The following is a 26,563-nucleotide window of genomic DNA, read 5'->3' as shown; positions in this document are numbered from 1 at the left end:
TATTATATATACTCTATTTAATCCTTTAAAGAGTTTCTTAACTCTTTCAAACCGTTAATCAGCTCTTCCTGAAACTGACTAGATTTATTTTCTATGAGATTTGTATCTACAGCTCTGGACATGAGATACTTTGGATGTGATAATAGGTAACTTAAAGTAGCACCAAGAGCATTTCGTTGCTCTAATGTATCTAAACCTGGAAAGAACCGGTTCTGAAGTTGTTCAGAATCATTTGAGTACCTTGACCTTGATGATGAGGACATTATCTGTTTAACTCCTGAATCAAAAGTAAGATTGTTTGAGATCATATAATCTTTGAAGTTTAAGGCCTTGAGAAGGCTATACAACATAATTAGTTGACTTGTCTCTTGAATCAGGGGTAACGATACTGATAGCGAGTCTGATGACCAACTGTGGATACAGGTAGCTATCTGTTTTGCGAAACACGTAACAAAACTGCACACTTCAGGTAGTACAGATTCCCCGAACGATCCCAAAATGGATAGTATTATTGACAATAGACCATTGCTCCAAATATTATGCAGTCTTGGGGTACTTGTGGCTGTAATATGTCCGTTCTGGATATAAAGAGAAACGGGGCTTTCTATTAAGTTAGAAAACAACCGGTTTGAAATTAGTTCTTTGGTAACTCCCTTGACTGTCACCAACTCATGGATGAAAGTGATAGCTATATCTGCCAATATTAAATTGTCCTTTTCATTCAATGAATGGGATGAAGAATACAGATTCAAAATTGAGCGCAGTGTGCCATGTCTAACCAATGGTTTTGCAAAGGAGTTTGCCAAGTTCTTTGGCAAATTCATATTGAAAAACGTTTTCAGTAACGCAAGGTTCAAAAGGATATTCTCAACCAGTTTTCCAAACAAAGGAAGATTTTGATCAGATGTCAAAGAAGCGAAAAGATATCTAGTGTTCTGACAGACGACTAGATCAAATACTCGCTCAAATATTGTGAAATGCTCTGCAAAAAGATTCGTATCTTTCTTGATCAACTTCAAACAGGCATATAAAATTCGCAATAGAGGTCTGTACAAATCGGTTGGAGAGATTATTAGTTGCGAAACCGCAGAGATGAGATCGGCTAAATATTTGTCGTCCACTTGCTTGGTAGTTTTTGAAAAATTGTACACGATAAAAAAGGCCAAATCAATTCGTTCGTAATATGGTTCTTTGAATATGGGTGCTGGAATTCCATCACGATCATTAATAAGCAGTAACTGCGTTGCCAGTTTAATGAATTTGATATCCACTGCCGTTGCCTTTTTGAAGTACGTAGTAATCAGTGCAGATAGTGATTTAGCAACAAGTAGCTGTGCAGAGATGTATTGCAGATTGATACTGGCCTGAATGATCTCGTTTCTAAAATCTGCCCATCGTTCATCACTCTCAAATAAGTCATCTAGCAAGCCAAGAGCAAATACAGAGTTCTCACCATATCTCTTTCTCTTAACCAGTGATGAATGTGCAAACTGATCGAGTTTCATTCCAGGCCAATTCTGTTGAAATTTTTCATGCAAATCGTTATGCAGCGATGACTTATAGCCTTCAATGCGAAAATCTGCTTCAATAGTTTCCAAGAATTCGTCGCTTTCGATAAGCTGAACTATCATCCTCTTACATTTTTCATTATTAGAGACGAACAAAAACAAGGACAGTATTTCGGCAATCTTTGAGATTAAGCGATGCTCATAGCAAGCATTGATAAACTCTTGGTTGGTTTGGGGAGTATCAATGAGGTTTCTTTTGGAAATTCTAGTTATTAGCTGCCCAATGAAAGGCTCATCATCTTTGGACTCTTTAGCTGTTGTCCAGGAGTTGAAAGCCAAAGCGATTGCATCCACTAAGTGAAGAGCTACCGAATCTGGGTACTGAGATAAATCAATCACACACTTTTTCATAATTTCCAGGAGGGAAATAGAGGCTTGCTGGAACTTTTCATTGCTGCCATGGCCTGTGATAAACATAATTGATAGACCTTCTTGATCACCCTCCATTACGGCAGAAAAAAGATCATATATACTCACTTTGATATCATAATCAACCAGAGAGTTTGTCAAATTGGCAGCCAAAAGGTTTAACAAAAGATATGATTGATCTTTACCCAAGTATGCTAGCAATGAAGGAGGTTCGTTGGGCCATTTTGCATTTACCAAACTCGTTAAAAGCTTTGTGACATCTAATCTTAAGCTTGTGTGATGATGGTAAACATCGACTAAAGATGGTGACTTGGCAAACATAGTCTTTTCTAGTATGGAAGGAGGCATTCCACATACTGATCTGATTGAAAGTAAAAGTTCAGTAAATCCTATGATAGCTCTATTCCAGTTAGAATACCAAACCCCTGTAAGATCGAGAGTTGATGATTTCGTTAGTAAATCATCAATAGCCTTGGTAATCGGCTTGTTGCTTCTGACATCCATTAAATCAGGCACTAAAAAAGAATCCACTATTTTCTGAGCAGATTTGGCGAATACGGCGGTGGCCTTATTTTCTGGCTCATCGACACCGTCAATACCATAGACGGGCACCAGCAACTTTCCAAAGACATCCACGAGCAAAGTACCAATCTCCCACTTTTGGTATTCAATCTCAAAGCGACAATGGTAGAAGATCTCAAAGATGTGAAGCATATGAGAGGTTATGTTGATCAAAACTTGACTCTTTAGTCTTGCTGAAACTCTAGTATCCAAGCTCAAGCATCCCACAACCAAAGTATCCACCATTTTGATTAAAGTAATGGTAAAAGAGTAGTCACCTGAAACCATCTCAACAGCTCCCAGAATTGTTGAAGCAAATACGCTGAACAATTGAGAATGAGATAGGTATGACCATACACGATAGGACAAGGTTCTGCAAAGAGCCTGGATAAACTTGGCAATAGCTTCCAAACCTTGTAGACATCTTGCATGCAAACATTGGTCGAACAACCTGAAAATTACTTCAATGACATCGGAATCGTCTACAAAAGTGCTTGCCAGTGCAAAAAAACTTTCAGCACTTTCTGGAACAATCTCCTCTGTGACTCGAGTGAACACTTGCAGAATCGATATCATAGAGGCAACCCTATCATCTTGCAAATTGAAATTACGAGAGATGTTTTGTAGAATCCGACCTAAGAAGGTCCAGCCGTTATAATCGTAAATAAAAACAACCATATTACCACTGAGTAACTTTCCCTTGGTTCCGTCTCTCATCAAAAGTGACAATTCCTTGGATGATTCGAAGGGTGGAAAAATATCAATATCTTGTGTTATCTTCACTAACTCAGGATTCTGATCATCAATTTCATACTTGTTCAACAACGAATCTTCATCAAAGGACTCCATATAAGATTTCATGCAAGTGACTTCTTCCAATGCAAAATTTGTATTTAATGATGCCAAGTTTAAGTAGGAAACTATTGATCTTGGAAATTTGGCTCTTGCTAGGGTCAGCAATCTTTCAAAATACTCGTCTTGGAAAAGCTTGATTAGAATGTTTCTGAGGCAATCTTTGAATATTGTGTTTAACATCTGAGAAACTTGATCAGTGAGTGATAAATATGGCAAATAGTGAAGGACCAGAGTTCCCAGAGCAGTCGTGAAAATAGCATCATAATAAAGATTCTTGTGGCAACGAACCAGTTTTTCAATAACATTTTGGTCTTGTGAAATCTTGCTAAATTGAAGATACTGTTGTTGCAGCTGATGCAATCCCCCCAATGAACCTAACAACTTCTGGCCATGGGGGTTGTCAGGAAAAGATTCCAGTACCAAATACTTCCTGTGCAAAAGAATACTCCAGCTGTATAAGACAATAGGACAACTTGGAGAAGTGTTGTTCAGTGATTCACTGATCTGCTGAATGGACACGGCATCGTTGAGGTAGGACTTGTAATGATCTAGGCCACCATAATTGTTATTCAGGTCTAGGATTAAGTTTGTAATAACTGATAATAATGATTGAATGGACTCTAAACGACTGTTGCTTATGGAACGTTTCAAGATGGATGCAAATCGAGACAGCTCCATAATCTTGAACCATGTTACAACCTGTTCTTTTGTGGCTGAATATTCAGTAGATAGATACGCCAGGAAGTTCAATACTTGAACAGTCACATTGACCTTCTCATTAGCGATCAAGGATGCATACGGAGATTCTTCTTCAAAATATCCCTTCTTGATGAAATACTCGTTGAGATAGTCAAATATTCCATCAAATATGTCATCACTGTTTATCGTCAGCCTTTTTGATTGTAGTAGTAAACACCTTAGCTGTATAATCAATGCAATTTCTTGAGTAACCAACTTGATTATCTCTGTTATTGAATCATTTCTGTCAATAACCAAGTCGACAAAGTTCTGTTTACAGATTCTTAAAACCTCATGAACGTCAACGTTTAGCAGCCTGCTCACTGTAATACAGTATTTTATAATTTTTTCATTGGGGACTGGGTATTGAACTCCTCTAATAACATTCTCCTTTAAGTGGAGTAACTCATCATCCTTGAACTCATGAAAGACAAAGGGGATAGATTTGCTCTCCAGTAAATCAGAATTCGTTTTCAAAAAAGTGTCCAACGAATCTAAAATGCTGGCATCATTGGACTTGCTGAACAACTCAAAAGCTTGTGCAAAGGTCCAGGAATCCTTATCGTCAGCCATTAGTTGGTGTTGGTGTTTATGTTTGGAGATGATTTTTTCCTTTCTTTCGAGTGTTACGTAAGCTAGAGGGTAGAAGGTACTAAGAGGCAAAGAGACTACGAAGTTGGAAGAGAAATATAATGCATTTCGTTTTAACCATGATACCATGGTACTGGGGATACACAAACTACACAAGAGCTGGAGCTCTTGTCGTTTAAACGTGGTAGTAGAATGCAAGAATGAGCATTTGAAAAAAAAGGAATGTATGAGTCGATGCTGGATGGCAGGTCAAGGTGAATCTTCTCTTCTATGTTCGTTTTTGGTTCTGGCATCTTAAGCTGCGCGAAACAATAACAACCAAAATATCTAAAACCTACTAATGCATCCAATACTCCGGGGCTAACTAGCCCTGCTAGTTATTGAAAAAGTACAATCTGTTAACTTCCTGTGGAATCTCTTCATCCTTAGCATTAGTCTTGACCAATAATTTCTGCTCATCAAATGTTGTGAACCCGGGGGTTTCTTCCAGTGTGGCATTACTAACTTTAGGGGCCTTTGCGCCAGTGACTTTTCCTTCGATTAAGGCTTTCCAGTTCTTGTGGCATTCCTCGATGACTTTCATCGTATCTTCGTGATTCTTGAATTCACCATTGAAAGCAAAGACGTTGCTGGGTTTACCTTCCGGTTTCTTATAGTTCTTGAACCATTCTCGAGTGTTTTCTAACATACCCGGAAGCACGTGGTAGATGTCGTAAATATCATTAACATCTGAAGCATGATAATCTTCAGTATTGATGGTGATGATCTTCCAGTCTAGCTCGCCTTCGTCAATCAATGCCAAGGAACCCAAAACTTTCACCCTGAGCACTTGCCCAACTTCCAGAACCTTGCTTCCCACTTCTATAATATCTAGGGGATCATTGTCTCCTTTGTATGCTGATACAAATTTGGAGGGCCGGGTGTAATCCTCCCAAGTTTGAGGAATTGCTCCGTAGTTAAATGGAAAGCCGTGGTTAGGATACAAATTGTGTACAAATCTCAATTGACCGTCCTTCTGGTCCTGAGTGATGGGATTTGCCTCCAGCGATCTACTGATCTCAAATTTGGCGTTGGTCCACCGTGGAATCTCTACCACCACATTTAGTAGGCCGCTAGTCTGGTCGTATTCGATAGGAATATCATGCATATAACTGCCGATCTTGCCATTGTCAAGCTTTAGATAGTTTTTGTATGCAGATGAATACTTTGAGCCTGTTTGCACGGAAGAGAATAGGCGTTTAAACATGTTTATAGGGCAAATTGGCGGGAGGAGCAGTTATGAGCGGCAAAGAGTGGATAGGTGGAACGATGGCCCGAGATGATAAAGAAATACCCCATCTTGCGTTGCGCGACCCGGAGATGTTAGATGTACAACCCACTATCAGCTATCAGTCTGCAAAAATAGAATATAAGGAGTCAACATAGACACGAGATCAAGTTAGACCTGCCATGGCAAGGGACTATTATTGGTCCAACTATAACATTGATCGGAAGAATGATTTAGTCAAACACTGAAAACGTTTCATTTAATATTTGAAGCTACTTGTGGGTTATTCATTGAAAACTACCCCTTTTCAGATCTTATTAAGACATCATTCGTAAGTACATATGCTGCTAACTATCCACCAACTGCTTGTCAGATTTGTCAAGTTCTACGTTTGAACCACTTGTGGGCGCATCTCCCTCCCATTCAACTTTGCCCTTATTGTTGATGGATGCCCTCTCGTGAGAAATCTCAATCACTCCCTTGAATTCCTGGATTAGTTGTGATGAAAACCCAAGTGGGTCCTTTGGAATCCAAAGCACTTTTTGTTGCTGAGTTACAGACGGGTAATCATAGGCATGTTTGGTCTGTTTCTCATCCGTAACTGTGGGCTCTTGATACGACTCGGGAAGATACGTACGAAGCGTCTCGTACGAATAGTATATCCAAGGACGGAAAAAACGGTCAAGCGGTCCCAAGGTGGTGATGCTACTTCCCATATCCTCACCATCTACCAACAAGGGAACATTGGCCAAGGACCTCTGTTTTCGTTTCTTGTGCTTGTGTTTCTTCGGTAACTCCTCTTCTGACAGGAATGGAGACTCATTGAAATTATGAGAATTCTCCACATCGCCGCTTGGTACCCATGATGGTGTCTCAGAAACACCATCAAGAGGTTTCATGGCATCTGCAGGGACAACAGATAACAGCCGGTCAAACGAGCTATTCATATTGAGATGAACAAACACAGTGACAGCGAGAAGGATTATTTCCAAAACAATAGGTCCCCATCCTCTGCCAACTGCGAATATACCCAAAAGACAAATCTCTCCTAGGTAAACTCCAACCAACGTTTGGAACAATGCTCTGGGGTAATGTAAGCCTTGAGAGTCGGGGCCAGACACGAAAACATAGCTCAGGTTATACATGTAGGTGAACCAAAGTAATGCAAATGCAACTGTTCCAAAAATCAGAATCAAAGGGGAAATGATAGAATATGAAAGCACAATAACTGCCAGGTTGGTGTACACTGGAAATGTTGTACCCCATTCCATAGATCCGAGACCAGCGTATCTATCGTGCTTCTTTCTCGGAGTGTTGTCAAATGCAAACCCAAACACATAATAGAGGATCAAGTTTGCGACTTGGAACAAAGAACTACTACTACCTGACAAACCTTGAAGAATGATGTAGGCAATGTAAAAATTGGACGCTTTTGGTAAATTCGTAGCTAGAGTATCCATAATACTAGTAGGATCTTCAATTATCTGTGTCACTGCAGACGCTGCAGCAGAAGAAAGAGAAACCACCAAGAATACCTGCACTACCTGGAAAGCAAAAAACGTTTGCTGGGTAAACAATTCCACGCTTTGAGATGTGACTGATCCGTAAAGTTTTGCCATATTACGAATAAAGATTGGCAAAATCATCATCAAAAGCGCCAACATAATGGTAGGTAATAAAGACGTGACGATACCAAGCAACTGGTCTGGAAGGTCCAAAATCCACCTCAGCCATGGCAGTTCATTTGTCAGATACGTTATATTCGAAATCATACCAACAAAGGACACTGGTATCGACCAAAAAATCACTAATGCAATAATACTAGCCACTGCCGCCCATGATCGCACCAGTCTCTCCCACCATGAAAGTCTCATATTGAACCAGTTGATATCCGCAGGTTCAACTCCAATATGGGAGGGAGTGAAGTGAAGAGGCATATGATGGGCTACTGACTGGTGAGCTAATTGTGCATGGTATTGACTGATAAATTCTACCACGACCGAATTAACAGGAGAAGATTCTTCATAGTTAGCCTGTCTGTCCAAAATTTTCTCGTTTAGCTCGATCAATGTGGTCTTGCAATGATCTATAAGGTCGTACTTCTTTCCAAATATTGGAAACGAACGAGTAGTGGGTCTCTTCTTGACATAATCGCTCCAACTTGTGCCCTCTACAAATGTGTCAGGAGATTTCAGATACCTTTTAGTAGATTGAGTCAATATCTTGCAGATTGCATTCTCCAACTTCATTGAAACTTGATCTCTTTTATTCACCAAAGGAGCAAGATCTTTGGGAGCTTGCAAAACCCAAACGTTTTTGACTCCATCAAAAAGTTTCCTAAGCTCTGACTTAAACAAGAATTGGGGTGTCGCAGTCTGAAAGATCACACTTTTAGAGCTCTGTTTAGTTCCATATAAAGGAGAAGACATGATGACTACTCTCATGTTGTTGTAAAAGTACAGCTCCCGGTAAATCACATACAATATAGATCCGTAAAATACCCAAGAGATGAACGCATGTGCAAAATATCTATTCCTGTCATCAACGTTTTGAATAGCCAATTGATCGAAACCGTCATGCCCAACCCCATTAACTGCATTGACTGGTAGGAGAACAATCAAAATGAGACTACCAAAAAAGAAAGTCAAAGTCAATATTCCCATGTAACGTAGAAATAGGTACCCGTCAATACCACAGAACTTGATCAGGAATTTCTTATCTTTCCGTATTAAATCCCAGATCATTCTTGGAGCAAACACAGAAACTGGTTTGGGTCTGTCTTCTGGGGGCAAAAGCTTTGTGAAACTCTTGGGTTGATAGATTCGATGGAACTTTGCTCTGAGCAAAATAAATGCTACAACGAAACCTCCAAACACGGCCGAATTCACAGCCAACGAAGTCAGCACCGTTTCGGTGGAGATGTTGACCTCAGTCGTCATTGTTGGTCAAAATCAAACGGGAAGTGATGGTGGGAAGAGAAGAAAAGAAGCAAGGGAGATAAAGATTCAAATCCAGTCTTGATTTCGATCTGTAGCATATGTATGCGATATGACGCGTTTAGTAATCGTCATGTAAGGGAATGAGAAATGTAACGATAACCAACTAAATTTAGAACAGAGCAACAAAGAAGGCGCTTGGAGTCACCCTTGCTATAACATGGACATGCCGATCAAGTAGTATTCTTTTAAGTTAAATCTTGGCTAAACTTTTTATGCTGCTGACCTTAGTTCTTACATTAGGCAACGAATCATCATCCTCCTTGCTCTCGCACCAAAGATTTTCAGTGCGGCTGATGCAGTGATTACCATAGAAACATTGATCCAGCATCAGAGGAAAACGTACGCCTCTCGAACATCCAGCATCCCATCGTTGCAACTCCAAACATCTCATAAATTCTATCTTCACGTGATGAGGGCTCACGCCCTTCCTCATTTTTCATCACTTTTTTTGTCGTCCAAATCGTTTTCTTACTTCTTCATCCTTTAAACAGCCTATCCTCAGTATAGTAATAACAGAGTCGAAATGGGAGGTATCAACGAAAAGAAAGCCGAGTACTTTAACAAGCTCAGAGAGCTTTTGGAATCTTACAAGTCCATCTTTATTGTCGGTGTTGACAATGTCTCCTCTCAGCAAATGCACGAGGTCAGACAGACTCTCCGTGGTAAAGCTGTGATTCTTATGGGTAAGAACACCATGGTCAGAAAGGCCTTGAGAGACTTCGTCGAGGAGCTCCCAGTCTTTGAGAAGCTGTTGCCTTTCGTCAGAGGTAACATTGGTTTCGTCTTCACCAACGAGGACTTGAAAACCATCAGAGATGTGATCATCGAGAACAGAGTCGCTGCCCCAGCCAGACCAGGTGCTATCGCTCCTTTGGATGTCTTCATTCCTGCCGGTAACACTGGTATGGAACCAGGTAAGACCTCTTTCTTCCAAGCTCTTGGTGTCCCAACCAAGATTTCCAGAGGTACCATTGAGATCACCAGTGATGTTAAGGTTGTTGAGAAAGACTCCAGAGTTGGTCCTTCCGAGGCTCAATTGTTGAACATGTTGAACATCTCTCCTTTCACCTACGGTTTGACTGTTGTTCAAGTTTTCGACGATGGACAAGTTTTCCCAGCTAACATTTTGGACATCACCGATGACGAGCTGTTGTCTCACTTCACCTCTGCCATCTCTACCATTGCCCAAATCTCTTTGGCTGCTGGTTACCCAACTTTGCCATCCGTTGGTCACTCTGTTGTCAACCACTACAAGAATGTTTTGGCTGTCTCCATTGCTACTGACTACTCCTTTGAGGGTTCTGAAGCTATCAAGGACAGATTGGCTAACCCTGAGGCTTACGCTGCTGCTGCTCCTGCTGCCGGTGAGGCTTCTGCTGGTGCCGAGGAGACTGCTGCCGCTGCTGAGGAGGAAGACGAAGAGTCTGAGGACGACGACATGGGATTCGGTTTGTTTGATTAAATAACGATTAAGAACTAATTGTAGTCAATAGATTAAGTTTTCCGCAACATTAAACGTAATTAACCACACCAAAATTGGGTTCGTAGTTTGGTACAACTTTGATGGGTAGTCTACATAGAAACTCTGATCCACTGGAGTAGAATTCCACTCCTCTGAGCAAATCTCCTTTGTTGTCGGAATAGATCAACTCTAAATCAGAAGATTCCTCCACTAAGATGAACTTTATTGTGACCAAATACCTTACGTTCACAATGTTAGTTTTGAACTGACCTGGTGAGTTGTAAGGAATGGGTAAATTGGCTGATACTTGCTCACTGTTAATAGTACTAACAACTTTTTCACAAACCTTTTCAACAAGCTGGCTTTGTTCAGTCAGATTCTCATGTATTTGCCCTTTTTCATCCTTGAAAATGTACTGGTCACTTATGGTCTCTACTCTTTCAAGTGCGACTATCAACCCTGTCGTTTTAATATGATTTAATAACTGAATGTTAATGCGAATAATATCGTTGACCCTAAATACTGACTTGTCGAGGTCAACTTGAGCAAAATTTTTTGTATTTCGTTTCAACAAGAACCTAGTTTGGAATTTTGCGGGTAAAAGGCTATCATATTCAAAAAGGTTCAGTTCTTCAAAATTCTTTTGTAGGGGTTTGCGTTCAGTTTGTCTAAGGGAAAGAACTTGTGATGGGTTCGAAACCAAATTGATAAGGTTTAACCTACAATTTTCGTTCTTCGGAGAAGTGTAATCTGTAAGAAACTCTTTGTGAAACTCATTTTGTATTTCCACAACCTGATTAATGTTGGCTTGACTTAGTTTCTGCATAAAAGCCAAGAACTCGATTGGTTTTACCGCTATCTTGTCATTAGAAAAATCAGACTCGGATTCAATATCGCTATGTTTCAACTGAGACTTAATGGAAGCAAAGCTGGCCTTTTGTCCATCAGTTACCTCGTTAACTTGAGCCTCAATGGGCTGACCCAAGAGTGGTTTATCCAAGGTGAAAAAAGGCTGCTGCCCAACTCTGTTCACGTAAGCTTGTAATTTAAGAGGAAATTTTAGTGTCCGGACACTTATCTTGCCACTCTTTTCAAATTGTTGGTAGCCAACCAGTAACTTATAATTTATAGTAAGAGCAGCTGAATGGTAATTTGGTGGTAAGTTTTTGGTAAAGGAACTTTCACATAAAAGATCTTCAAAGGGTCTTGGGCCAGAGAAATCTCCTGAAATAGCATGGCTTGAGTTGTGGAATATAGCGGGATAATCTGGTTACTCTTCCCAGGCTCCAAAAATTCTATGTTATTGAACTGCCAAATATTGCTAGTTTTATCACTCAATTCCAGTCCTTCTATACCAGCTAGTTTATTTCCTATGACAGATCTTTTTCTAACGTCTTCCAATTTTTTTTTATCTATGATGTTTTCATTGATAGCAAGATATCCAAACAATTGCGTATATCCGACAACGAATACAGGTTCATCGTCTTCCTCGTGTTGCTCTTCTACCTTGTCTAATTCTTTCAAAAAAACATTCCTTGTAACATTGGAAAATTGCGACGAGATTCTCCTTCCAAAGCCAGACCACGTATCACTACTCCCAGCCTTATGAGAAGAGTTGACAGCGTCCTTATCTTCAGGATCTGGCTCTGAATGTTCTTCTTTAGGAAGCTTGGGTTTACCCAAATACCGGAACCGTAGGATCAACGAAAGTTCATCTGTTCCAGCAATGACTGGATAATTTTCATACACAACTTCAACCCGAACATTATTGTCTACTAATTGGTTGTATATTGTGTGGGTCACCATTACCTTAGTTGGAACTAGGGAGATCAGATTTGGAGATTGATAGAAAAATCTGGTTGGTGAACGATTTTTTCGAAGTGATCTTCGTGTAGTAAATAGATTATTTGGCCTTAATTTCTGTTTAACACCCACTCCCCTTTAAAAGCTACTAATTAGGGAAGAATAGAAATTACACCACATTGCACTTGGTTTCTTGGCCAATTACTGATTTGCAACAAAAAGCTTTTCCAAAGGGCAATTGCAGCGGGACTCTTGCCAGAATATAATGACATCTAAAGAGGCCATTTTCCGTAAGTTTGACTCTAGCATTTCAGCACGTATAGCTTGAAAAGTTACTAACCACCTCTTCTAGGCTCAGCGGAGATGTCTTTAGTACAGTTTTATATAGCAAGTGAAATCTCAAGAGACATTGTATCTGTCTTGGGGGATCTCGGAACTGTTCAACTGAGAGATTTGAACTCAAACGTCAATACGTTTCAAAGGTCATTTGTTAAGGAAATCAGAAAGCTAACGGCAACAGAAGAGCAACTAAACTACTTGGTCTCTCAGATATATCAACAAAAACCTGGAACCATAATTCCAGAGTACGATGGTATAGGTGCCATTCATTCTTCATCTCTTGGTCAACCTTCGACTGCTTCTTCCTCCGAAGTTGACGATTTGACTACCAAAGTACAACAGTATGAGGCCAATGTTAGAAGGTTAGCAGAGTCTCTAGAGCAATCCAAACAACAGGAGTTGAGGCTAATAGAGCACAGACTGGTACTGAATGGATCCAGGAAGTTTTTTGGCTCGCATACGCACAGTTTTGATATAGGCAACGATCCTGAAACTTTAAACAACGTGAGACTTTCCCTGGATTCCGCTGATGGATTATTGATGGAAGAAGAGTCTGTCAACATGGGCCGCAATCTGACGATTGAAAGAGACTTCACAATGATATCAACAATGAACTATATTACTGGTACTATAGACAGTCAACGATATCACACGTTAGAAAAAATTCTATGGAGAGTATTAAGAGGTAATTTGTACCTTAGTTTTGTACCCATTGATTCTACTTTTGATGATACAAGAAGTGGGCAAAAAGTCAACAAGTACATATTTTTGGTGTTTACCCATGGTGACAATCTGATTAACAAGACTAAAAGGATTGTTGACTCTTTAGGTGGTACAGTTTTCCACGTTGAGAGCAATTATGAACTATTCAAACGAGAGCTAGATGAGATCAATTCCAAGCTGTTTGATTTAAAACAAGTCATTGACCACACGCAAAATGTACTGAACAGCGAGCTGTTGTACGTGTGCCAGGACATCTCTCAGTGGCAGGTTGAAATAAAGAAGGAAAAGGCTATTTATAATGCCTTGAATCAATTTAACTACGATCAAACGAGAAGATGCTTGATTGGTGAAGGATGGATACCTAAACATGATTTACCTGCAGTGAAGAATGCGCTGAGGGATGTAACCGAGAGATCCGGGAGTGACATAAACTCAGTTGTGAACGAGTTGTACACCAATCGTACCCCTCCCACTTTTCACAGAACTAACAAGTTCACAGCAGCTTTCCAGTCAATCATTGATGCGTATGGTATCGCTACGTACCAAGAAGTTAATCCAGGATTGGCCAGTGTGGTAACTTTCCCTTTTCTGTTTGCAATTATGTTCGGTGATGTGGGCCATGGACTTCTGGTGTTCTTGGCTGCTTTAGTTTTGATTTTGAAAGAGAATAAAATCGCCAAAATGAAAAGGGATGAAATCTTTGATATGGCTTTTACTGGAAGATATATTCTGATTCTTATGGGTGCATTTTCTGTATACACAGGTTTCATTTACAATGATATTTTTTCAAGATCGTTGACTTTGTTCAAATCTGGATGGAAATGGCCTTCTGATTTTGATGCGGGCCAATCTGTGGAGGCAACTGAAAGAGGAACCTATGCATTCGGAATAGACTACGCCTGGCACGGAACTGACAATAATCTATTATTCACCAACTCATACAAAATGAAATTGTCCATCTTGATCGGTTTTTGTCACATGTCCTATTCATTCTTCTTTTCACTGGTGAACTATAGGTATTTCAAGTCAAACGTTGACGTTATCGGGAATTTCATTCCAGGATTACTTTTCATGCAAGGTATTTTTGGATATCTCTCTCTCACTATCGTCTATAAATGGTGTGTTGATTGGGTTAAAATAGGAAAGCCAGCTCCTGGTTTACTGAACATGCTGATAAACATGTTTCTTTCACCAGGGACTGTTGAGGAGCAGCTTTACCCTGGACAATCTGTCGTACAGATTATCCTTGTTTTGATAGCATTGGTGTGTGTTCCGTGGTTACTATTATACAAACCACTTGTTTTACGTCGGCGTAACAACCAGTCGATCCAATTAAGGTACTCCGACCTGTTTGAGCATGATCATATAAACCAACTTTCAGATTCTGAAAATTTGGAAGATGACGATTTTTTTGTCATCCAGGATATTGACGACGAGCAAGAGCCATTCAATTTTGGTGACGTTATGATTCACCAAGTGATTCATACCATCGAATTTTGCCTAAATTGTGTCTCACATACAGCATCTTATCTGAGGCTGTGGGCCCTTTCCCTTGCACATAACCAACTTTCGGCCGTTCTTTGGTCCATGACGATTGCCAATTCGTTTGGAACTACAGGATATTCGGGCATATTCATGACGTTCTTTCTATTTGGCCTTTGGTTTATTCTGACTGTGGCCATTCTGGTTGTCATGGAGGGAACCTCGGCGATGTTACATTCTCTGAGATTACATTGGGTTGAAGCCATGTCTAAGTTCTTTGAAGGTGAGGGATATGCATACATGCCATTTTCCTTTGTAGACTTGCTCAAAGAAAGCGACAACCAGTAACTTAGCTGTTTTCCACACGGTGGACTGAGAGCGATGAGGTTTATATAGGAAAGCATAAACATGCATGATGATAGGCAAACGCGCGAAGTTTATTTAGGAGAATCAAATCAAATCAAATCATCTTTTGTCAACAATAATACGTTAACAGTAGTAGAATAGCCAAACATCCGTCGCCCTGATGGAATCGCAACTTAGGACGAAACCTTCAATGGGTTTCAAAAAGGGAAGGAAAAAAGACCCGGTAGAAAAGTTCATCACAAGTAATCAAGTCATAGTCAAAACTGGTCTGTCACAGCTACGGTACATGATCCTTGCAGAAGGTCTTACAACACATTCAGACTTGGAGAGCTGCCCGTATCGGTGTTACGTATGGTCCATTTTACTACAAGTTCCTCCAACTGAAAGTGAATTCTATATTGAACTGGTTTCTCAGGGAAGATCTCAAAGTTTCGATAAGATACTTAACGATGCTCATAGAACTTTGAAAGGTGATCCCAATTACGAAAGCAAAGTGACACCCACCATACTTGCAAGAACACTAAATTGCTATGCCCTGATGACAGAGATAAAGAACGAGAATGTATCTAGGGGTAGTAAGAGAAATAGCAGGGCCTATTTATCGTCCCCTTATATTCAAGGTATGAATATCTTGATGGCACCTTTCTTATACGTTTGCAAGACAGAACCTCAGGCATTTTTACTGTTTGATAAAATGATAAATGGACATATGCCACTCTACGTGCTTCCGAACCTTGAAGGAGCTCATACTGGTGTCCGTATGGTTGACTTGTGTCTTCAAATTGTGGACCCGAAACTGCATTCGTACCTAAGCAAGAAAATGCTTAAAACAGAAATTTACGCCTTTCCCTCAGTGTTGACCTTATCAGCATGCACGCCTCCCTTGAGTGAAGTGTTAGAATTGTGGGACTTTTTATTCTCTTACGGAATTCATTTGAATGTATTGTTCATTGTTGCTCAGTTAGTTTTAATACGGTCAGAACTGATGAAAATTTCGAACCCAATGACATTACTACGAGAATTCCCTAAACTAGAATCCAAGAAGATCATAAAACTTGGTATTAGTTTCATTGAAAAGATTCCCAAAGACGTATACATGCTTCTAGTTAAACATACACATGACCCTACAATAAGCGAACAATTAGATGCATATTACCGTTGATTCATTAATATATCCCATTTGCAAAATCCTTTTCATTTGTGAATGTTGCCAACACAGTTCTGTCATTATATAATTTTCCAGCCAACTGATCGATGGCCTTACGAGCATCATCAACATGGTGAAATACCATATAGAGCTTCTCACATTTCCAATCATCAGCTTGTTTCTCTGTATTAGGTATGAACACTCGGTCAAAATTTCCTATGCTCCGTCCAAATTCCTCAAACTCAGAAATAACTGGTTCGAAAATGTTTAGAAGCTGGACAATTTTAGTTTCCTTAGTTCGAAGGAAATTTTCTCCTTTGCTGGCCTTCTCAAGATTTTGAAATTTCACTTCGTACTCCTGCTGTAGCCCATCGCAGGCAGGGAAGCAACGCAAGTCAAATTGTTCATTTTTTGAGCTTTCGATAGCCTCAACCACTGTTGATCGATCCGAGTTTTTGAACTCGCAGAATGCAAAGGATTGCGATTCACCAGATTCCTTCAATTTTGGTAATTCCAAGCCTGTGACTGTTCCAAATTTTGACAGATAATTTACCAATGATGATCTCTCAGTCCCGATCGGAATACTGGCCAGTGCTAGTTTGTTTTTGCTATCAATAACAACGTCAGATACTTCGTCGGTAGAGCTAGTTTTTTCTTCCGTATTTCCAACAATATATGCCTCTGGACGCAATAAATCCAACTTTAAATTCAGTTCTTCAATGTTCATGCCGTTCATACAATAGATTAGTGTGGTGGTTTGGGAACTATCTAGCTCAAGTATTATTTTGGACTTGTCGTCTACGACGTTAAAGGCAACGACTGGTTTGCTGGCGTTGCAGCTGCTCAGCTGAGAAGTGTACTCATTCAAATAGTTAACGATCTGTTCAGGCTCAACACCGTCAAAATTTGTGACCACAAGTTTTTTGCTAAGCGTAGAGAGTGTTGGGCTCAAACTGGCAGTATCAAAGAGAACATCAGCCATTTCGGGTTTTTCGGTAGGGGCTGGAGGAAGCGGTTTTGATCCATCGCTCTGAGCGCTAGGTAAAGAAAATAGACCCGATAGTTTGGCTCTGGAAGCTTGAACTTTTTCATATCCCCTGGGTTTGACGTCCCAAAAACTAATATCCCTTTTGACCTCATTCAAGGGTAGCACATTCGTAAGATCTACTTTTCTAGATTGATTTTGTCTGGAGTGACTCCTTGGGGCGTGTTCCTGGGAGCTTGTATATCTGTCATTAGGGTACTCTGATGTATTTCTTAATCTTTGTTTTGAGGGTCCATTTCTTTCAAACTGCTGTGGCTGATAATCAGAAGATCTTTCTCTTTCCCTTGCACTCACCATTCCATTGTGTGGTCTATAACTATGATAACTATCCTGCACTTCTTCTGGTGCATAATCTCTGTAGGACCTTCTCTCGTGGCGCTGATTGCCTCGTCCACGAGAGTAGTCATTATACCCCCTATCTCTGGAGAAATTTCTGGAGAATCCGGTATCATTATAATTCTGTGAAAAATCTTTAGCTCCTCTCTCTCCATCTCTCCTATACCCTCTGTAGTCATTGTTGCGTTCTCTTGGTGGGCCTCTAGAAATTGCACCCGGAGATTCAGTGCGATAATTCCTTCGAGTATTTGTTACATCAATATTTTGATCTGAGTAAAGAGCTTGATTATCTCGGGCATACCCCTGCCCTTGCTGTTGTACCCTAGGATGGTGGTTCGGTTCAATTTCTTCTTGCTTCTCACTAGCAGGCGCATCGGGCATCAACTTGTTATTCCTTCGAGAAGTTTTTAACAGATCTTGGACTTTCAGTGCCCCATAGCCATTGGAATAAACTGGTTTTCCATTCTCTCGTTGGCCAGTTAATCTTTCATCATGGAAAGCTCCGTTATCTTTATTTTCCATCTGCTAGAGCTTATATCAAAGAATTCAAACTAAGAAAAAAAGTCTAGGGTTAGCGTTCCGTCGCGATTTTTCACCATCTCTCAAGAGGCAAGGCTCGCTTCGCTTTCTAGAAAAAACCCTGTAGTTGGAAAAGACACTTGTTCAGATCAATTGTTATGAGAACACAAAAGATAGTAACAGTACTTTGTTTGCTACTAAATACTGTGCTTGGAGCTCTGTTGGGCATCGATTATGGTCAAGAGTTTACTAAGGCTGTCCTAGTGGCTCCTGGTGTCCCTTTTGAAGTTATCTTGACTCCAGACTCCAAACGTAAAGATAATTCAATGATGGCCATCAAGGAAAATTCCAAAGGTGAAATTGAGAGATATTATGGATCCTCAGCTAGTTCTGTTTGTATCAGAAACCCTGAAACTTGCTTGAATCATCTGAAGTCATTGATAGGTGTTTCAATTGATGACGTTTCAACTATAGATTACAAGAAGTACCATTCAGGTGCTGAGATGGTTCCATCCAAAAATAACAGGAACACGGTTGCCTTTAAGTTGGGCTCTTCTGTATATCCTGTAGAAGAGATACTTGCTATGAGTTTAGATGACATTAAATCTAGAGCTGAAGATCATTTAAAACACGCGGTGCCAGGTTCCTATTCAGTTATCAGTGATGCTGTCATCACAGTACCCACTTTTTTTACCCAATCGCAAAGACTGGCCTTGAAAGATGCTGCCGAAATTAGTGGCTTAAAAGTCGTTGGCTTGGTTGATGACGGTATATCTGTGGCCGTTAACTATGCCTCTTCAAGGCAGTTCAATGGAGACAAACAATATCATATGATCTATGACATGGGGGCTGGTTCTTTACAGGCGACTTTGGTTTCTATATCTTCCAGTGATGATGGTGGAATTGTTATTGATGTAGAGGCTATTGCCTATGACAAGTCGCTGGGAGGCCAGTTGTTCACACAATCTGTTTATGACATCCTTTTGCAGAAGTTCTTGTCTGAGCATCCTTCCTTTAGCGAGTCCGACTTCAACAAGAATAGTAAATCTATGTCAAAACTTTGGCAAGCGGCTGAAAAGGCAAAGACAATTTTGAGTGCAAACACTGACACAAGAGTTTCCGTTGAATCCTTATACAATGACATTGACTTTAGAGCCACAATAGCAAGAGACGAATTCGAAGATTACAATGCAGAGCATGTTCATAGGATCACTGCTCCTATCATCGAGGCCTTAAGTCATCCATTGAATGGGAATCTGACGTCACCTTTTCCACTGACCAGTTTAAGTTCAGTAATTCTCACAGGCGGGTCAACAAGAGTGCCGATGGTGAAAAAGCACCTAGAATCTTTGCTAGGATCTGAATTGATTGCAAAGAATGTTAACGCTGATGAGTCAGCCGTTTTTGGTTCTACTCTCCGTGGTGTAACTTTATCGCAAATGTTCAAAGCGAAACAGATGACCGTAAATGAAAGAAGTGTATATGACTATTGCCTAAAAGTTGGTTCTTCAGAGATAAACGTGTTCCCAGTTGGCACCCCTCTTGCTACTAAGAAAGTGGTCGAGCTGGAAAATGTAGACAGTGAGAACCAGCTCACGATTGGGCTCTACGAGAACGGACAATTGTTTGCCAGTCATGAGGTTACAGACCTCAAGAAGAGTATCAAATCTCTAACTCAAGAAGGTAAAGAGTGTTCTAATATTAATTACGAGGCTACAGTCGAGTTATCTGAGAGCAGATTGCTTTCTTTAACTCGTCTGCAGGCCAAATGTGCTGACGAGGCTGAATATTTACCTCCTGTGGACACAGAGTCTGAAGACACTAAATCTGAAAACTCAACTACTAGTGAGACTATTGAAAAACCAAACAAGAAGCTATTCTATCCTGTGACTATACCTACTCAACTGAAATCCGTTCACGTGAAACCAATGGGGTCCTCTACCAAGGTATCTTCATCTTTGAAAATCAAGGAGTTGAACAAGAAGGATGCTGTAAAGAGATCGATCGAAGAATTGAAGAATCAGCTGGAATCGAAATTATACCGCGTGCGCTCGTATTTAGAGGATGAGGAAGTGGTTGAAAAAGGGCCAGCATCACAAGTTGAGGCTTTGTCAACACTGGTTGCTGAGAATCTTGAGTGGTTGGACTATGATAGCGACGATGCATCAGCAAAAGATATCAGGGAAAAACTAAATTCTGTGTCAGATAGTGTTGCCTTCATCAAGAGCTACATTGATCTGAACGATGTCACTTTTGATAATAATCTTTTCACTACGATTTACAACACTACTTTAAACTCCATGCAAAATGTTCAAGAACTAATGTTAAACATGAGTGAGGATGCTCTGAGTTTAATGCAGCAGTATGAGAAGGAAGGTTTAGACTTCGCCAAAGAAAGTCAAAAGATCAAAATAAAATCTCCTCCTTTATCAGACAAAGAGCTTGATAATCTCTTTAACACTGTTACCGAAAAGTTAGAGCATGTCAGAATGTTGACTGAAAAGGACACTATAAGTGATTTGCCTAGAGAGGAGCTTTTTAAGCTGTATCAAGAATTGCAGAACTACTCTTCCCGATTTGAAGCAATCATGGCCAGTTTGGAAGATGTACACTCTCAAAGAATCAACCGTTTGACAGACAAGTTACGCAAACATATTGAAAGGGTGAGCAATGAAGCATTGAAGGCAGCTCTCAAGGAAGCTAAACGTCAACAAGAGGAGGAAAAAAGCCACGAGCAGAATGAGGGAGAAGAGCAAAGTTCTGCTTCCACTTCTCACACTAATGAAGATATAGAGGAACCATCAGAATCGCCTAAGGTTCAAACATCCCATGATGAGTTGTAGTATCCCACAGTTATATATAGACCACATAATTCATTAGAGATATTTACGCGCGATTACCACCCCTCAAAGATAAAAACGACTTGAACCTCAGATATCACCATACCACTCGAAACAACTACCAAATGTTTGGACTAGGGATATTATTTTACACAGTTCTATTCCTTGTGAATGCCATAGCGATCTTATCAGAAGACAGATTTCTAAATCGAATTGGATGGGGCTCATATGCCCCAGCAAGTACTCCGCAAGCTAGCTTCCAAACCACTACATTTGACAACTACAACGCCAACCCAGAAGTTTCTATGAAAACGAAAATTGTAACATTAATAAGTGCTACAAGAACTTTGCTTAGACTGCCATTAATTGCTATCAACAGCGTAGTCATAATCTACGAATTGGTGCTAGGATAGATGAATACACATTAAAAATTATCTATACACTAACCTTAATACACAGTTCGATGTCATGATTCATACCCTAGTATTCCGCTTCAAAGGGGGGTTGCTCCTTTCTTTTAGTCTCAACGAAGTTCTCAACGATGGATATTCGTTCGCCTGAGTAATCGCAATGATCATGAACTACATTTGAGTCCTTGTCCTTGAGATACAATCGAAGGAATAAGATGATGGTATCATAAACCAGCAGATATTGTCTCAAAGTTTGGACCATGAAAACACGCTGCTTTCTAAACTCTTCTACTATTCTCCAAACTGGGTCATAGGTGGCGCTACAGTTTTTCGATGTCAAACTGCTATCCTTTAACAGATGTTCCACAACTGCGTCGATTGAACAAAATGTTCCGGTTCTTCCACAGCCCGCAGAGCAATGAACGACTATTGGGACATTATGTTCTTTATCTCGACAATTCCTGGCAATATACCTTCTGAGATAAATTAAATTCAAGAGGTCATTCATCAATAGTGTCCCGAAATCTGGCCAGGAAGAAACTTGCAACTGTAATACTTCTCTGCTGATATTAGCAGTACTGACACGTAGACGTCTCACGGTTAAAGAAAAACTCTTGCCTGAACCTAGTTTCACATTCTCGTCGCTTTCAATCAATTCAACAGTAATTATCTTTCTTCCACTGGTATACTCTCCACATTTCCAGAAAGGAGCACATTTTTCAACTCCATTTTCATTCTGCGCCGTTAAAGAGAAGATTAAGTAAGACCCTTGGTCTAATATCAACCTCCAGAAATCACCAATTGTTTCTTCCAGTGGGCCTTGTGTCGCTATGTATGTTGTTGGCGTGACGCCTGTAGTAAGATAATTTGCATTAATGTAGTCTTCTGAATGGTCAATTTCTAATACAGGTGACGTGACTAATTTCACTCTGGAATGCTCATATGGGAATATATCCTTGTATCTGTTCTTTGATCCTAACTCTACACCCTTGGATACCTTAGGGGCGTCTATATCTGATTTTTGATGTTTGTTGCTAAAGGCCAAACTTAGCCTTTCCTTTTCGTTAATCTCGAGGTGATAAAACTTTTTGCTAATTGCCGTAGCCCCATGATCATCCCCAATGATACGAAGGATCCAAGGTGGTAGATTGGCCTTTTCATAGTCAGTAAAATCCTCCATGTTCAACACCATGGAGTAGTCAGGCTTGCTAGAAATCACTTCTTCCCCGAGCCTTGTTTTGAAAAGCGGAACGCTGGGAGGATCAGGAAGAGTAAATTTAGTTAATGTTGGGGATTTATCAACCGTATTCTCGGTGAGCTGTCTGCGTAACACTGGTAAAGATGATTTCCGAGAAAATTTAGGGCTACTAGCTTCTGTTGCGGCATGACTTTGAATGGGATCAGGACTAACAGAGCAAATATTAGGATTCAACGAACTGAGTGATAAAGCAGGATAGTCTTCGTTGAACTGGCTAAACCCTCCACTGATTGTATAAATGGGAGAGTTCCACTGAGAATCATGGACAAACTTGGAAGTTAGAGTAGACAACGGCAATGAGCAAGAATTTTCATCCCTGCTAGCTAAATCATAGATTAGCACGGCAGGAAGACCCCTATCGCCGTATGGAATCCCGTTATTCAATTTGTTCGCCAAATCGAGATTCTGGATATTACCGTCCTTGAACAAATTTTGACTGTGTTCCAGGTGGTGATAGAAAAGGTTTCTATCGTTCAAGTCCAAAATAGACAAACACTTCTGAAGGGTGAACGTTGGTCTCTTGGCCAACGTCGATGGAAGACAAATATTTATCGAACCTGGAAGATGGCTCTTACAATACTCAGCAAACGGGCGCACGTCAATAATGATCAAGTTAGATAGCTCCAGTTCTTCGTAGGAGTGGCAATTGGCCAGTAATTGCGCCACTTCTGAGGATGAAAGCAGTTGGACTTCACTGGATAGGGTATGCTGATAATCTTTGTTCATCCTAGAGATAATTTCATCGGGGTTTTTGAAACCATATGGAGAAGTTGGGAACTTTCTCAAAGTCGGCTCTAGCGTTTGACTTTTGGAACTTGAATGACGGATTGGTCTAGCAGGGGTGTTAAACTTGAAGAAAGGGGACGAACTCGTAGCCGGAGGTGTTTGCAAATGCTTGTGTCTAAGGGATTCGGTTAAAGTGGTTTTGCTGTCCAACGAATCCGTTCTGGATGGTTCTTTGGAATGAAAAAAGGGACGATCAACCAGCGTAATATCAGAAAAATTTGTCTGTATGGAAGATACCGAATTGTTGCTACTGTGAGCATAGCAATCTTTGCCATCCGAAGTTTGCGATTTGGTCAGATTATCCGTAGGAACCTCAGAATGTTTGATGCTAAAATAGTTGCTCCCTTCCGTCTCTAGATTAGCTGAAGCTGGATCTAACGTATCCCCCTGATAAACAGAGCTGCTTGCTACTGCGTGAGCACTAGGACTGGGCATGTTTTGAGCTGTTGGAAATCTATAAAGTTTACTCTCTCGCAGATCGTATCGTCTTTTTGAATTCTAACAATTAGGTGTCCTTCTCTGATATTGCTCTATTGCCCCCTACCAGAGAAGTTTATTACCAAGCTTAAAAATGGGGGCGGTCTAACTAAAAAAACTTCACAAACAGCAAAGATTAGTAAATGAAAGGGGGTGTATGTTGTAGTAGGCAAACTGAAGAATTACCTCTAAGCGATATGTAGCAATTAGATGTGATTTTCCGATTTCTCACGATCCCCTTTTCTTTTCTTTCTCGTTACTTTTTTTGAGAGACGGGATTAATGTGGAATGCAGCTGCACAACACTATTCCCTTACGCCATTTCTGCCTACCCTTGGCAAAAAATGGTAACCACTCAATGCGAACTTCTATTGGCTCTCAAAATGTCGGCAAGCTGAGTCCAACGGCGTTAGAATTACAAAGTAGTGACTACCTCTATTAATCACTCCGCATGTACTGATTTAATGCCGTTTATTGCTATTACCTAATACGGTATACAGAGCGACTGGATGGGAATAAACGGGCTCACACATATGCGAGATTTACGGTAGCTCCGATGACTTGCTTTGGATAGAAACAACGCGCAAGTGGAGCTATACGCTTCATAAATTGTTCGTGCTATCAGTTTGGCTCACGGAAAGTTTCCCCATCGTAAATGCCACTCTTGGAATAATCACTGTATGCTTGGTGCCCTCTATCAGATACTTTACCTGCGAGTCTAAAATAACTAGGCAACCTGTAACGATAGATACGTGCCAAGAAATTGTCAGGTTTAGCGCTAATGAAAAGATCCGTCACGTTGAGGTGGTTATCAGATCCTCTGTAAACTTCAACGTCATTGATCAGTAGAGAGTACTCTTCGAAGTTTCTCGTGGACTCAGTCGACTCCCATTCTAGAATGCCAGTATCGGCATTGAGCCCTTCAAATCGAGGAGGCTTGATTCTTCCCAGGGGATCGTCTCTTTTCAGTTGGATTTCTGTTTCTAATATGCTATCCATGCCCCATCGAGCAACACCATTAATGAAAAGCCCAATTAAAATACCCTGAAACATTATGGCTGTGATATTTCTGGTTCTAGTTCCAGGCAGCAGCAACAATGCTAGAACGTAATGGTGCAGTCTCAAAGTTAAACCAGGGATTCTCGCCAGTAAGAGCAGAGAAACTATGAAGATAAGATAAATGTAAAAATATTTTTGAAATTTTCCCGCTTTCCACAACTGTACTGCCTGGACAACAGCACAAGACAAAATCAGCGTTGCAATGCCAAGAATGCTTATCAGTGCTCCTTTTTGTTCCGCAATATCTGATCTTGTTAGCCTGTCAACTGGTAGTGCATCAAAGGTAATATTATTAAGAACTCCTATCCAGTACAACGGATACCAGAAACAAACGACCCACATTCTAACCCCGCCTCGACTCGTTTCCTTCATGGTGTAACCAGAGGCAAATTTCCACACCACATATAGAATAAAGCATGTGGGCAAAAAGCGTTGGACAGCTAGACTGAGTAGCTCATAAGGGGAGTCACTATTCTTGGCAACATTCGGTATTATAGGAGGATCAAAGCTCAACGTTAGTACCCAAAAGCCAACAATCGAGCTCACCCAATACACCAACGGCATACTGGCAAGATAAGAAAAAATCCAGCCCAAGAATATGTTTACGATAAGTACCAAAAACCTGGTATCTGTACAGTTTGTACACTTTCCAGGGTGAACCTTTCCAAACGCGTAAGATGATGGGAATGCTGAATTGAAAGGAATTGAGTCTTGAGCTCCATACATTCCTTTAGTTGAACTAAAATTGTTCTGGGTGCCCTGAAAGGTCAGGTTTAAAACCCCACCAGAAAATGATGATATTAATCCAGCATGAATTCCAGCTCCGCATGGATATGAATCAGCTCTATAGGCATTGGTTAATATGTCCTCAGAATTTGTGTCCGAGATGCTTTTTCTCCCTCCCCCTATGAAAAAGCCTCTACGTTTTATGGTAAGGTCACCAACAGGAATAGATGAGAAAGTCCAAGATCCCCTGTGGCACAGTGCTGGACACTTCACAAGCACACTTCCATCGGCAATGGTTGTACATCTTTCGGCATTCAGTCCACATCTGTCGTTCTTGCCCTTCCAAATTTCCTTCACTTCGCCACAAGAAACACTCATAATCTCCGTTCCGTCCAGAGACGGGGCTTTGAAGATAACATCATACAATAACAGATAATTAATCAGTAACCATAAAAAAATGTACCCAACGGTGACTGCAAATTTGATCTTGTACTGTAGTTCTTTCCTCAGAAAAAATGGGTAGCTGTCAACTTGGGATAGACTGTATGATTTGACGGTGGTCGGCTCATCCTTCGGGTAATTTGGGCCATTCCATAACCAACTGAAAAATCCAACGTTGGTGTTATCTTCCAGCTCATAGTTATCTTCAAGAAGTTCAAACGAGGGCTTAGGGTTATTCAAACTCCTTAGCGGGATGCTTTCCTCCGCAGAGTATGATTCTTCTCCCCTTTCAACGTCCAGGTTCATTATCTATAATACAAAATGTTGTGTGCGAACGCTAAAAGTGTGGCAGAAAAACCGTTACGTGTGATATCAGAAGATTATCTCGCGCGACACG

At 40.5% G+C, this 26,563-nt stretch overlaps 12 protein-coding genes across 12 annotated transcripts; 5 read left to right on the top strand and 7 right to left on the bottom strand.

The window, feature by feature from the left end:
- Positions 1-17: 17 nt before the first annotated feature.
- Positions 18-4,664, bottom strand: PAS_chr1-3_0071 (Subunit of the nuclear pore complex (NPC); the record flags this gene model as incomplete). The annotated part of the gene is made up of 1 exon (XM_002489362.1): positions 18-4,664. The coding sequence occupies one exon, from the start codon at positions 4,662-4,664 to the stop codon at positions 18-20; it is 4,647 nt and encodes a 1,548-aa protein (XP_002489407.1).
- Positions 4,665-5,055: 391 nt separating this feature from the next.
- On the bottom strand, positions 5,056-5,928 carry PAS_chr1-3_0070 (Mitochondrial inorganic pyrophosphatase; the record flags this gene model as incomplete). The annotated part of the gene is made up of 1 exon (XM_002489361.1): positions 5,056-5,928. The coding sequence occupies one exon, from the start codon at positions 5,926-5,928 to the stop codon at positions 5,056-5,058; it is 873 nt and encodes a 290-aa protein (XP_002489406.1).
- Positions 5,929-6,296: 368 nt separating this feature from the next.
- Positions 6,297-8,888, bottom strand: PAS_chr1-3_0069 (Membrane protein of unknown function; the record flags this gene model as incomplete). The annotated part of the gene is made up of 1 exon (XM_002489360.1): positions 6,297-8,888. The coding sequence occupies one exon, from the start codon at positions 8,886-8,888 to the stop codon at positions 6,297-6,299; it is 2,592 nt and encodes an 863-aa protein (XP_002489405.1).
- Positions 8,889-9,471: 583 nt separating this feature from the next.
- On the top strand, positions 9,472-10,410 carry PAS_chr1-3_0068 (60S acidic ribosomal protein P0; the record flags this gene model as incomplete). Its single annotated transcript, XM_002489359.1, has 1 exon — positions 9,472-10,410. One exon carries the CDS (start codon positions 9,472-9,474, stop codon positions 10,408-10,410), a length of 939 nt encoding a protein of 312 aa, XP_002489404.1.
- A 49-nt stretch (positions 10,411-10,459) lies between these two features.
- Positions 10,460-12,216, bottom strand: PAS_chr1-3_0067 (Subunit of a Golgi membrane exchange factor (Ric1p-Rgp1p) that catalyzes nucleotide exchange on Ypt6; the record flags this gene model as incomplete). The annotated part of the gene is made up of 2 exons (XM_002489358.1): positions 10,460-11,527; positions 11,590-12,216. 2 exons carry the CDS (start codon positions 12,214-12,216, stop codon positions 10,460-10,462), a joined length of 1,695 nt encoding a protein of 564 aa, XP_002489403.1.
- Positions 12,217-12,478: 262 nt separating this feature from the next.
- PAS_chr1-3_0066 (Subunit a of vacuolar-ATPase V0 domain, one of two isoforms (Vph1p and Stv1p)) lies at positions 12,479-15,105 on the top strand (the record flags this gene model as incomplete). Its single annotated transcript, XM_002489357.1, has 2 exons — positions 12,479-12,503; positions 12,566-15,105. The coding sequence occupies 2 exons, from the start codon at positions 12,479-12,481 to the stop codon at positions 15,103-15,105; spliced, it is 2,565 nt and encodes an 854-aa protein (XP_002489402.1).
- Positions 15,106-15,283: 178 nt separating this feature from the next.
- Positions 15,284-16,285, top strand: PAS_chr1-3_0065 (Mitotic exit network regulator, forms GTPase-activating Bfa1p-Bub2p complex; the record flags this gene model as incomplete). The annotated part of the gene is made up of 1 exon (XM_002489356.1): positions 15,284-16,285. The coding sequence occupies one exon, from the start codon at positions 15,284-15,286 to the stop codon at positions 16,283-16,285; it is 1,002 nt and encodes a 333-aa protein (XP_002489401.1).
- Positions 16,286-16,289: 4 nt separating this feature from the next.
- Positions 16,290-18,173, bottom strand: PAS_chr1-3_0064 (Hypothetical protein; the record flags this gene model as incomplete). Its single annotated transcript, XM_002489355.1, has 1 exon — positions 16,290-18,173. One exon carries the CDS (start codon positions 18,171-18,173, stop codon positions 16,290-16,292), a length of 1,884 nt encoding a protein of 627 aa, XP_002489400.1.
- Positions 18,174-18,328: 155 nt separating this feature from the next.
- On the top strand, positions 18,329-21,013 carry PAS_chr1-3_0063 (Molecular chaperone of the endoplasmic reticulum lumen; the record flags this gene model as incomplete). Its single annotated transcript, XM_002489354.1, has 1 exon — positions 18,329-21,013. The coding sequence occupies one exon, from the start codon at positions 18,329-18,331 to the stop codon at positions 21,011-21,013; it is 2,685 nt and encodes an 894-aa protein (XP_002489399.1).
- A 122-nt stretch (positions 21,014-21,135) lies between these two features.
- PAS_chr1-3_0062 (Integral membrane protein required for ER to Golgi transport) lies at positions 21,136-21,423 on the top strand (the record flags this gene model as incomplete). The annotated part of the gene is made up of 1 exon (XM_002489353.1): positions 21,136-21,423. The coding sequence occupies one exon, from the start codon at positions 21,136-21,138 to the stop codon at positions 21,421-21,423; it is 288 nt and encodes a 95-aa protein (XP_002489398.1).
- A 67-nt stretch (positions 21,424-21,490) lies between these two features.
- Positions 21,491-23,899, bottom strand: PAS_chr1-3_0061 (Phosphotyrosine-specific protein phosphatase; the record flags this gene model as incomplete). Its single annotated transcript, XM_002489352.1, has 1 exon — positions 21,491-23,899. The coding sequence occupies one exon, from the start codon at positions 23,897-23,899 to the stop codon at positions 21,491-21,493; it is 2,409 nt and encodes an 802-aa protein (XP_002489397.1).
- Positions 23,900-24,561: 662 nt separating this feature from the next.
- On the bottom strand, positions 24,562-26,472 carry PAS_chr1-3_0293 (uncharacterized protein; the record flags this gene model as incomplete). Its single annotated transcript, XM_002489351.1, has 1 exon — positions 24,562-26,472. The coding sequence occupies one exon, from the start codon at positions 26,470-26,472 to the stop codon at positions 24,562-24,564; it is 1,911 nt and encodes a 636-aa protein (XP_002489396.1).
- Between the last annotated feature and the right edge of the window lie 91 nt (positions 26,473-26,563).

This window comes from Komagataella phaffii, chromosome 1 (assembly GCF_000027005.1).
Source record: "Komagataella phaffii GS115 chromosome 1, complete sequence".
Lineage (NCBI taxonomy): Eukaryota > Fungi > Ascomycota > Pichiomycetes > Pichiales > Pichiaceae > Komagataella > Komagataella phaffii.
Note: the sequence above shows the minus strand (reverse complement) of the source record. Positions and strands in the feature narration are given on the sequence as shown.